At 45.7% G+C, this 12,326-nt stretch overlaps 1 protein-coding gene across 2 annotated transcripts in view; it reads left to right on the forward strand.

Annotated features, from left to right (window-relative positions):
* The window catches only part of ANKRD52 (ankyrin repeat domain 52), a 61,943-nt gene that overhangs the window by 19,219 nt on the left and 30,398 nt on the right, over nucleotides 1-12,326 (forward strand). For both annotated transcript variants that reach the window (XM_028710057.2, XM_028710069.2), the window contains exons 5-11: nucleotides 2,831-3,031; nucleotides 5,288-5,375; nucleotides 7,435-7,577; nucleotides 9,014-9,226; nucleotides 9,368-9,446; nucleotides 10,475-10,589; nucleotides 11,423-11,505. In XM_028710057.2, the coding sequence (XP_028565890.2) occupies nucleotides 2,831-3,031; nucleotides 5,288-5,375; nucleotides 7,435-7,577; nucleotides 9,014-9,226; nucleotides 9,368-9,446; nucleotides 10,475-10,589; nucleotides 11,423-11,505 (922 nt within the window). The remainder of the gene's footprint in view (nucleotides 1-2,830; nucleotides 3,032-5,287; nucleotides 5,376-7,434; nucleotides 7,578-9,013; nucleotides 9,227-9,367; nucleotides 9,447-10,474; nucleotides 10,590-11,422; nucleotides 11,506-12,326) is intronic.

Below are 12,326 nucleotides of genomic sequence, written 5' to 3' on the forward strand. Positions count from 1 at the left end.
AACCTGAAGCGTATGTAACCCGAGATACCACTGTATACGAAAAATACCGTAACCCATCCATTCTTTTATATATTTGATATTATTATCACAGTCAGTTCTTGACACAGCATTGTAGAAAATGCCACCCCTTTCCTAACTGATGTATTATCTTACACGCTGCTACATTAATTCAGAGGTAGAGAAGTTTGCATTGCCGTGAGTAGGATAACATCCATAACTTGATAATAGAGCAGCTTTTCATCCTAAGGGTGCTGTTGTAATGTGTTGCTATATTTCTCTGTAAAGGCAGAAAGTCGCTTTTTTTTTTTTGTACAGATGATTGTGGAGTAAGTTTTATGCCCTTAATTGCACAAAGACTGGGCTCCCAAGAGACTGTCCTCCTGGAAAAGCTTCCGCTGTTCCTCAGCAGAGTCTGTTAACTTGTGTAATTGCCTTTTCCTGCTGACCTCACAGCTTCAGGCCATTTCCAGCAGCCGAGAAGCACCACTTAAGCTGGCTCAATTAATTCACCTCTTTGCTTCAGAAAAGCGTCAGCATTTTTATTGATGCTTGACTTCCAGGGGCAGGCTGGGTGGTTCCTACTCCTGAGTTTGTAAGGCAGCGAGGAGAGGCTGTGGTATATTTCCTTACGCAAATGAGGAAAAATGTAGGCCCCTGGGCTGCTTTTGCCTCCTGCCAAGTTTCTCATACCTCGCAGGCCACCAAAGAGCATTTGTTAGCTACAGGATCACAATTATTTAATGGCAGGATCACTCTAGAAGTCACCAGAGAGAGAACGAGGAACTCCTATGGTGGCTTCAGCAAACTATATGGGTTGAATCCGACAAAGTCATTATGTGAGCAAAATTAGATGCTTGTACAGTAGTAGTATCATTGCTACTACAGTGGTACCTCGGGTTAAGTACTTAATTCGTTCCGGAGGTCCGTACTTAACCTGAAACTGTTCTTAACCTGAAGCACCACTTTAGCTAATGGGGCCTCCCGCTGCTGCCGTGCCGCCAGAGCACGATTTCTGTTCTCATCCTTAAGCAAAGTTCTTAATCCGAGGTAATATTTCTGGGTTAGCGGAGTCTGTAACCTGAAGCGTATGTAACCCGAAGCGTATGTAACCCGAGGTACCACTGTACAGGTACAGTGGTACCTTGGGTTACATACGCTTCAGGTTACATACATACAGACTCCACTAACCCAGAAATAGTGCTTCCGAGTTTGCGGCGTTCAAGAGCCGATTTGTTCGACAACTAAGCTGTTCAAGCGCCAAGGTACCACTGTATTAAAAACAGTTAAAACAAATTACAGCCACAGAAATAGGGTGGGTCTTAAAAACACAGGTCTCAGGTGTAAACAGGTGATCTTCAACATTTGCTGAAAGCTGTATAGTGAAGGTGGCAGATGCATCTCTGTGGGGAGGGAATTCCACAGCCACCAGAGCATGGAGTACTATGAGCAAGTCCTCACTTCCCAAAAGGGGGTGTAGCTGAAAAAAGGCGCCCCCAAGTCCTCAAGGTCATCTGAGCCTCAAGTGACAATGTTGGATCCAGGGGTTACCCCCAAGCTACAAACCTGCTCCTTCCATGGGAGTGCAACCCCAACCAGAGAAAACTGTCTTACTCTCCCTCTCTTCCGGACGCTCCCCAAATCTGCTCTGGAGCGTTAGAGGAAAACCCAGAGCTGATGTGGCAGAAGTCGCATTGCATGAGCGGATGTCCTTCTGCTTGCACAGTTACTTTGTTGGCTGTAATCCTATACCAGGCAGCGTGGGCATATTATTGAAACCAAGCCAGCTGCTGTGTTTGTGAGGCCTTGGATCTAAAGCCCTTCTTGGCTGGGTTCTCATCTCCTGCCCCCACCTCACATGAACCCTTGCTGCTGCCTCCCCACCCTCTTCTCTGGTAGTCTCTAACACTCTCGCCCTAGCTGTCTAGATCTTGAAGCTTTGACCTGACAGTAAGCTGCTTTTAGAGAGAAGACTTCCTTAGAATTCAGACTAATCTCATTTCAGCTCGAAGGCTTGACACACTGAAAGTATGAATCCGAACATTCTTGGCACCTTGGGAATTGGGGCAAAAGGAGACCGTTTCACATTATTGCCCTTTTAGTTGTTGTATCAATTCAGGTGCTTTATTTAATATTCTGCATATTGCAGGTGCCTGTAATACTTAAAACTCTTTGCCACCAGCAGACCAGCCAATAATTGACACCAAGACCTGATTTCTTAACTTCCCAGATGTTCTACCCTGGTTTGGGGCTTTTTGAGCCTCGCAGGGTTAAGAAGATGAAGGAGAGAAGGAATTGGTAATAGGATGAGGGATATATTGAGTTGTGCCTTACAGTGTTGGCTCCTCTTTCGGCCATCAGCGTTCCTCATTGTGCCCCTGCTTAGCTCTTCTAGATCACTGCAACTTGTAGTGCCTCATGAAAGGATGCTCTTGGTCCTTCTGATATTTCCCAGCAGCAGATTCTGCAGTGTTTTAGGTTAGCTTTGTTTTAAAATTCCAGTTCTGCCATGCAGCTTGTTCCTCGGGTTAAGAACTTAATTCGTTCCGGAGGTCTGTTCTTAACCTGGAACTATACTTAACCTGAAGCACCACTTTAGCTAATGGGGCCTCCCGCTGCTGCCGCGCCGCCGGAGCACAATTTCTGTTCTCATCCTGAAGCAAAGTTCTTAACCCGAGGTACTATTTCTGGGTTAGCGGAGTCTGTAACCTGAAGCGTATGTAACCTGAATCGTATGTAACCCGAGGAACCACTGTATTCCTCTAGCGATTCTTTGCCTTGCTCAAGCAGTCTTTTTAAAAAGACCTTTCTCTCTGTGTTCTGTCCCTGGCAGAAGGCACTTAACCTCCTCCTAAAGCACTCTGCGGACGTCAACGCTCGCGACAAGTATTGGCAAACACCACTGCACGTTGCCGCTGCCAACAGAGCCACCAAGTGTGCTGAGGCCATCATCGCCCTGCTAAGTAGTGTTAATGTGGCGGACCGCACCGGCCGGACAGCACTGCACCATGCTGTACACAGTGGGCACATTGAGGTAAGGGTGTGCTTCTTTTCATGGAGCGTTTTCTGTGCATTCCAGCTCTGTTGGATAAGTAGTGAAATGGGGGGGGGGGGGGTCCTAGTCCGAAAAGCATTTGGGGCTTAAGACAGAACAACACTGCGTGGAAAACTCACGCTGTAAAACTCGAGTAGCTGCTGCTGTTGTGAGGAAACACCTTTCTGCTTGACACTTTTCTGGTGCGACCCCGCCCTTTGCAAGCCGCTTCTTTCCTCCCACAGTTTCAAACTTGTTTCTTGGAGGAGAGATTTGCCTTCAGGCAAAAAGGGCAGGCTGTCAGGGTTGGGTGGCAGCAGACAAGCAACAGGTAGGGAGCAAGTTCAGCTCCCCTCTGCCGCTTGTACACATTGTTGGCCCTTCCTAAAACCTGCTTCCCCCTGATATTTATTTAATCTATTGACTTCCTTCCAAAGAAGCCCAGGTTGGCAAAGACTTCTTTGATTAAAAGAATACAATTAAGAAGAAAATAAAAATGTTTAAAAACCATCAAAAGCACCTGAAAAACAATAAAGCACCTGAAAAACCAATGTAAGAGCAGATGCAACCAAGTCACAGAAGCAGGTGAAGTGGTGTTGACACATATGTTTGTAGTTCTGACCTTTAGGGTCCTGTAATCACAAGAAGGGATCCTTTGCTCCTCCTACAGACTCCCTGAACTCTTTGGGCAATATGTTCAGGGTGTTGCATACTTGCATTTGTGCTCCGGAGCCTGTCATATGGCCCATAATGTAGAATCTAGCAGTTGTCACAGGGACCCTGCTGGCTGTGCTTTCGCTTTTTGAAGAGAAACAAGCTTCTAGTCCTTATAGCTTTAAAGAAGATTCTCAGAAAATGTGGTTCCTCTTCTCCCGCCACCAGTATTTCAAACAGAGGAAGCGCACAGAAGAGCAAACTACCGTATTTTTCGCCCTATAGGACGCACTTTTCCCCCTCCAAAAATGAAGGGGAAATGTGTGTGCGTCCTATGGGGCGAATGCAGGCTTTCGCTGAAGCCTGGAGAGCGAGAGGGGTTGGTGCGCACTGACCCCTCTTGCTCTCCAGACTTCAGGAAGCTATCCGCAAGCCTTGCGAGCCCGGCAGGAGTTCCCGCCGGGCTCGCAAGGCTTGCGGGCGGCAGCCCGACGCACAGGTAACGCTCCAGAGCGCACCCCGGGCTTTGGGCAGATATCGGCCACCCCACAAGCTCGGGGGACAACGGGGAGGCGGACCGCCGCCATCCTGCTATTCCCCGACCTGGTTTGGAGGCCGTCTCCCTCTTCTAGCTTGGGGGTGGCTGCGGGGGGTGGGGGGGAATAAAAGTTTTTCCCTTGATTTCCCTCCCAAAAAACTAGGTGCGCCCTATGGGCCAGTGCGTCCTATGGGGTGAAAAATACGGTATATATTTCAGCCTTCCTTCCTTCACAACAACAAAACAGGAACAAAAGTTCAGCATGCAGGGTTGTATCTAACATGAGTCCTGCTCACAGATGACCCATTGCATTTAATATACCTCCGTTATGTCCATTAATATCAGCAGTGTTGACTGAGCGTGACTCTTGTTGGATACATCCTGCTGCCCCAGAAATGCCAACCATAAGGGAAATCATACAGAATGATGGAAAGGGTAACCTCAGCTATAAAAGTGCCAGAATTTCATTTTGTTTGGAAGCTCAAAATGCTGGCCCCTTTCTTCAGATTGTGTATAGTGTCACTTTCCTACTTAATTGCCAGGCAGAGGTGCAGTTACATGCTTATCTGCCTTCCAAAGCTAGCTTTGCTGAGAAATAAAACCTGGCTCACAGTCAAGGACACATTTCTCTTATGTAATAAAGATGGTCTTTGGGGCACCACCTAACCTAGACCTTCCCTTGCTGCTTCTGTTTGCTGTTAGGTGTGCCAGTGGTGCATGGAAACTGTGTATGAGTAGGTGCCAAGAAGAGAGGAGTTGAGTGGGGAAATGGCTCAGAATTTATATTTTTATTTATTCGTTAATGTGGCTTTATTTGTTATTTCTGTGACATTCGTTGTTGCTTTTGTTTTATTTTCCTATACACCACTTAGATATATTTTCATATGTTAAGCAGTACAGAGATTGCCTTAAAAAGCCCTAAATAATAAAGCCCAAGGAGACAGGTGCTGATTCTACAGCACCGCACCAACAGGAAGTTCTAAGTAAATGGACATGCTTTTGTAAAAAAAATTAATAATAATAAATTCCTGTTTGTGACTCTTTTCTTCTCCACCTTTTCTTAGATGGTTAACCTGCTCTTAAATAAAGGGGCCAATCTGAGCACATGCGACAAGAAGGAGAGACAGCCAATACATTGGGCAGCCTTCCTTGGTATGTTTTTCTCTTCCTTTTGCAGGCCCTCTGATCTTTCTCTCTCTCTCTCTATTTCTCGTTTGTGTGAGAGAGAGCGTGTGTGTTGTGATCACACACATGAGAGAGAGAGTATGTGTTGTAATCATATACATGGATCTTTGAGGAGGAGCTTATATGTAAAAATATTCTGAATACATGTCCAGCAAAGAATGCAGGATATTGGAGCCAAGACTGGGCATATAAGTCAATCCCCCAAATTGGCAGCTGCCAATTTGGGGGGGGGGGTGTCCTCTTATATGCCCAGTCGCCTAATACACTGGAATCTACAGTAGATACTGCTGCGGCGCTCTGGCTCCCGTCATGGTGTTCAGTTGCACCAGAAATGGTTTAGCCATGTTTTCCACATGACATGGAAAGCTCCCTCAGCCTGAAAAGCAAGATAAGTGCCGCACCCCATTTTTGACTGGACTTAACCGCCAGGAGTTCTTTATCTTTGCCTTTTAATGAGAGATAGGCGATGTGCCCTGATTGCTCAGGAAATGTAACGTAAAATGCCTTTGGGGTTGCACCACTCCCAGCTTCCCAGTCGCTCCCCAATATGGTGAGCCTGAGTCAAACCAAGTAATAGGGTGGCTACTTGCACATAGCTGATAGGAAGTGAGACAAAAGGGAGCACTCATGATTATGGCCAGAAGCAGGAATCCAGTGAAGAGCCAAGGTGGAGGAAGACCACGACTTCAAAGGGCAGGAGTCCCAAGTAGGAGCCAACCACTGTACAAACTCAGCTGATGTGGTGGTGCCTCCCAATTCTTAAGGATGGGTTTAACTCTGGGCACCATTTTGAAAATGGCACATGGGCATTTGTACTCATTGTGCTTGCTTCATTCGCCTCAAGAGTTAGGCCATTGCAATATGCTATGGTGATGAGAATGATGATTGATTGTTGAATCCGCTGCTTAAAGACTACCTTCTGATTCTTTTTCTCCTAATGGAAGGAGTTCTCTTTAGGGGAAGGAGTTCTCTTTAGGGGAAGGCTTCTTTTCGTTCAAAGATATCTCCACCCAGAGGGAACCTAGTCACACAAACAGTCATTAAGATACACCAGCAGCTATTAACATACTATCTAGAGCTATTAACACCTCATTAGTCTTTTTTGCAGCTTCAACTGAGAAAAGAGGGGGGGGAGGGGAGAGCTGCTTTTTTTCTACATTAAAGATGAAAGCTGCATGTTTAATCATCCCTTTTGTACTCTTCCTACTTTTTTTTTTTTTTTGCCAAGCATGTAAAGCTGAATGTTTATAAGTTAAATGCTCACAGGTTGCAATTTACCCTTTTAGGGCCATAGGTTTGGTTTATGAAATTATATAAGGTAAAACTGTGCTCAAATTAAACTGCCATTATCTTTTTTAAAAACACCAAAACAAAAGGCGTCAGTCAAAGAAATGGACCGCCAAAGCATAGAAACCTGAAGTAAGTCTAGAGGTTGAGCAGGTAAACATATATGGAAGTGGCAAGTAGGGAAAACATATAGATCACAGTGTGCAGCCCTGTCCCTGCGTCAGATGCCCTCTATATCTGCCCATAAGCTGTTAAGCACAGAGCAGCAGAGAAGAAAAGTTTGAAATCTTTCATTTTATGGTAGACACTAAATCTAAAATTCGAATATCCTCGTTTTGGGTGCTTTTTCTATCACCCAGTCCATGGGAGGAGGAGGGAGAAAGATTCCTGATTTCGTGAAATTCCTGGCAGGACAAAGAAATGAAATCTTGCAGAAATCACCACATTTGGCTGTCTGTAACGTCGTGAATTGGCTCAGACAACCTTTTAAGGCAACAAAATCCACAGCTCGGCAATAACTATTAGCACCAGCCAAAATATCGCAAAAAGCGTGGGAATTTTTGATTCTGTGGATTCAGGAGTGGTTTATCCCTCCTTATAGTCCAATGTTACCTTCATTGGCTTCCAACATAAGGAGCAGATCTGTATGGGAGTGGGAAGCCTTGTTCAAATCTGTGTTTGCCTGTGTTGCCTCTATGTTTGTTATACCTCTCTGTGCTTGTACATTGCCTCCTCCCAGGGCATCTGGAAGTCTTGAAGCTGCTTGTGGCCCGAGGAGCTGACGTTACGTGCAAGGACAAGAAGGGTTACACACTGCTGCACACGGCAGCAGCCAGCGGCCAGATTGAGGTTGTGAAACACCTGCTGAGGCTTGGAGTAGAGGCAAGTGCTGCGAATGTACCAACTCAGTGGGCACTGCTCCTGCTTATTCTGACAGTACTCTTTAACAGTGTGTACCTGTACTTTGCAACGTGTGCAGGCATAGTTTCAGACAGGTTAGGTGCTGCAGGGGAGGGGATTATTGCAACAATATGGAAAAACCTGGAAGCAGCTTTGTCACACGGATCTTCATCATGAAATGCATGTAGGTAGCCCCAATGTTAACGATGCTTCCCCCTTGCGATACGAGTTTTCAAGATGCAGGTGTTTAAAAACAAATGTTTGGAAGTAACTGTATGTGGGTGCTAACTGCCGTCTTGGTGTTATTTTACCGGTGATTTCTAATGCCTGCTGGATTCTGTCTCCACAACCAGCGCAACAGGCAGGAAAAAGCTGTATGTATGCAAGGGCATGTACTGCTTATCTTTTAATTGAAACCCAAGGTTTTATACCAGCTTCAACAAACTCCCTGCTTATACCTGCTGCTGCTGTTTTTAGCTAGCCGATCTATTTTTCCCAAAAATAAATAAATGAAAAAATAAAAAGTTGAATAAAAAGTTAATGTGAGCAGGCAAGCACAGTAGGTTGGGCTAAGAAGCAAGTGTATACCTGAAGGAGCGTCTCCACCCCCATCGTTCAGCCCGGACACTGAGATCCAGCGCCGAGGGCCTTCTGGCGGTTCCCTCATTGCAAGAAGTGAGGTTACAGGGAACCAGGCAGAGGGCCTTCTCGGTAGTGGCGCCCACCCTGTGGAACGCCCTCCCTTCAGATGTGAAGGAAATAAGCAGCTATCTTCTCTTTAAAAGACATCCGAAGGCAGCCCTGTTTAGGGAAGTTTTTAATATTTAATGCTGTATTGTTTTTAACACTTGATTGGAAGCCACCCAGAGTGGCTGGGGAAACTCAGCCAGATGGGCGGGGTATAAATAATAAGTTGTTGTTGTTGTTGTTGTTATACAGTGGTGCCTCGCAAGACGAAAAGAATCTGTTCCGCGATTCTCTTCGTCTAGCGGTTTTTTCGTCTTGCGAAGCAAGCCCATTGACAGCTTAGCAGATTAGCGCTACAGCGGTCTAGCGGCTTTTCGCGATCAGCTGTTAAGCGGGTTATCAGCGGAACAGCTGATAGGTGGCTTAGCGGCTTAGGAAAAGGGGGGGCGGAAAAAAACCGCGGGGACGCGCAAGATGTTTTCGTTTTGCGAAGCAACCCCATAGGGAAATTCGTTTTGCGAAGCGCCTCCAAAACGGAAAACCCTTTCGTCTAGCGGGTTTTCCCTCTTGTGAGGCGTTCGTCTTGCGGGGCACCACTGTATTTGAAGGAGCTTCTGTGGCCTTGGGCAGCCCAATAATGTAGTTGCTGCTCTTCTTTCTCACCAAGCCCTCTCTGTGCAGCATTGATACAGCACGTTCACATGCTTGCCTTTTCACACTTGTCCTTGTAGATTGATGAACCAAATTTCTTTGGCAACACTGCACTTCACATTGCCTGTTACATGGGCCAGGATGCTGTGGCCAATGAACTGGTCAACTACGGCGCCAATGTCAATCAGCCCAATGAGAAGGGCTTCACCCCCCTGCACTTTGCTGCCGTCTCCACCAACGGAGCCCTGTGCCTGGAACTTCTCGTCAACAACGGAGCTGACGTGAACTTTCAGGTATGAGCACTCAAGTCAGGATTCGGTCAGGCTTTGAGGGAAGGAGCTGGGGAGTCTCAGCGAGGATGGGAGAACTAAAAGTAAATTTATATCGTAGTTAACAGGACATGTCCACTTGCTAACTTGCTGTGATGTTTTCAGAGTAAAGAAGGGAAGAGTCCTTTGCACATGGCTGCCATTCACGGACGGTTTACACGCTCTCAAATTCTCATACAAAACGGTAAGCTCTCAGTCGCCCGTCGGTATTTATGCTTAATATTTAACAGTCTTCCTTCAGAGTTATTCACTATTCCTTGCAGTCCTTCCCAGTTCTTCCTTATAATTTGCAGAGTAATGTTGTGCCTGTAGACATTTCAGATGTACGTATTTTGTTTCACTTGCAATGGTTTACCTCGTGTATAATTTAAGCAAATTCTTTTCTTACGCTGAGGTCGGCAGTCAAAACCAAAGTCCAGTTTACTGTGAGGAGGTTTAATACAATGAAAGCATTACATCGTTCCATAAAAATCAGATCTAACCCCTTGGTTTTCACAGTATTCCTTGAACTACAGAAGCATCAGTTGGTCCACGATTAACTCACGTCCTTACTGTTCTGAAGTCATGCCCCAAATATAAGTGAGTTATTTAAAGTAAAACGAAGGCATTAGCAGTAGAGCCAAAAGGACTGAAAATCATTCCTTGTCAGATCTAGTACAGGAGTTGCCAGCTGGAATTTCGAAGAAGTGCTTTGAGCATTAGTCACAAAATGGCTGCCATTGGAGTGAAACATTACACAAAATGGCTGTCTTGGCGTTGTGGCATACCACAAAATGGCTGCCATATCGAAAAGATTATCTTTCCTTAGGTTTTTCTTTCCCCTTTCTCCTGTTTTCTCTTTCTTTGGGTTTCTCCTATTTTCTTCCTTCTGACTTTGTTCTCTTTTAGACTAACTAGCTTAGAATATATATATAAAGATACTTTGTAATGGGCATGTATTTTTTATATATTTGAATAAGTATATATATATGTTGAAGGAGGCATGTTTAGGAGAGGCTGAGCCAGTGCAAACAGGAACTGAGCAGGGAGACCAAGTGGTCTCCTGTGCGTTGGGGATTTTTGAGGGGATATTTACTAATACTTTTTGAGGAGGTATCGATGGGCACACTGATCTAGTACATTTCACTTCCCTTCCTGCCAAGCCAGAGTTGTCCCTTGCTTCTGGTCAGTTTGAAGAACAAAGTAAATAATGAATCCTGCTTGCTTTTCTAGGCAGTGAGATTGACTGCGCTGACAAATATGGCAATACCCCCCTCCATGTTGCTGCTAGATACGGCCACGAGCTGCTAATTAGTACTTTGATGACGAATGGTGCTGATACTGCAAGGCAAGGACTTTTTCTTCTTAATGTGGCATCAGTCAGGAGGAAGATACAGTGGGTCACATTTCAGATCACTTGTAATGAATTACGAGTTCGCGTGTACCAAGCCACCGCTCTTTTGCACACACATTTTGGATAAAGAGTGGTGGATGGTTGAGTGCTGCTTTCAACCTTTTTCGTGCATGTGTGTATGGAGTAGCACCTGCCCTACATTAGTGATTGCAAATTCACCAACTATTAGCTTCATGCAGAGTGAAAATTTTGTACATTTTGTATACTCACCCAGAAATGGGGTTATTTCTGGGACCGGCTCTCCTGGTATGTCCCACAGAGGAATTTCCGGTCTTCAAACGAAAACATCCTGAAGGTCCCAGGCCACAGAGAGGTTAGGCTGGCCTCAACTAGAGCCAGGGCTTTTTCGGCTGTGGCTCTGATCTGGTGGAACACTGTCACAAGAGACTAGGGCCCTGTGGGACTTGACATGCAGGGCCTGCAAGACAGAGCTGTTCCACCAGGCCTTTGGCCAAGGCACAGCCTGACCCCCTCCTTTGGCAATCTTCCTTTTGCAATCTTCAATTTGATTTGAATGAATTTTATAATAAAATGATTTTAGAATGTTGTATTATTTTATTGTTGTTAGTCGCCCTGAGCCCGGCTTTGGCTGGGGAGGGCAGGATATAAATAAATTTTATTATTATTATTATTTATTATTCTTGCGCTAGCGACACGGAAACTTAGTTCTGTGTTGCTGCTGGCTGTGTTTTCCACCTTGATGTTGGGTGGTGTGTGTGTGTTTCTCTTTCTCTCTCTCACAATAATTCTTTCTTTTGTTTTGCCAGGCGTGGGATCCATGACATGTTCCCCTTGCACTTAGCTGTTCTCTTTGGATTCTCAGACTGTTGTCGTAAGCTACTTTCCTCAGGTATGTGGATAGCACACCCCTTGCTTGTCCTCTCACTTCAAGTTTTGGATTAGGGTTGTGTTCATAGGAAGCCACAGTCCATTCTCCATATGTGCCTGAATTCAGAGTAAGCCAGCTAGCTGGGGCTGATGGGAATTGTAGTTCAACAACATCTGGAGTGCCAAGGGTTCCCCACATCTTGTCCAAGGGAGGTTGCTGGGAGACCGTATTTTTCCATTGTTTAGGGCCAGGGACAACCCAGAGCTTGTTGAGAAAAATAAGGTTTTGTTTATCTTGCTCTGAGGGCAGACAGTGGAGTGAAATTTTCTGATTCCTTCATCTGCCAAAATGCACCGCTCCCCACAGTTTTTTGCACACACATTCTGAGCTCGAATAATACACAAGCTTGCTTACTTTGCATTACGTTGTCCATTGCACATGCTTTCTTCTTAGCTTAATTACCTTATTTCTCCGTTTATAAGACTAGGTTTTTTTCCTAAAAAATAATGTCAAAAATTAGGAGGTGTCTTATACATGGATAGGGATGCGGGTGGCGCTGTGGGTTAAACCACAGAGCCTAGGACATGCCAATCTGAAGGTCGGCGGTTCGAATCCCTGCAACGAGGTGAGCTCCCGTTGCTCGGTCCCTGCTCCTGCCAACCTAGCAGTTTGAAAGCACATCAAAGTGCAAGTAGATAATAGGTACCACTCCGGCGGGAAGGTAAACGGCGTTTCCGTGCGCTGCTCTGGTTTACCAGAAGCGGCTTAGTCATGCTGGCCACATGACCCGGAAGCTGTACGCCGGCTCCCTCGGCCAATAAAGCAAGATGAGCGCTGCAACC

Source organism: Podarcis muralis, chromosome 2 (assembly GCF_964188315.1).
Source record: "Podarcis muralis chromosome 2, rPodMur119.hap1.1, whole genome shotgun sequence".
NCBI lineage: Eukaryota > Metazoa > Chordata > Lepidosauria > Squamata > Lacertidae > Podarcis > Podarcis muralis.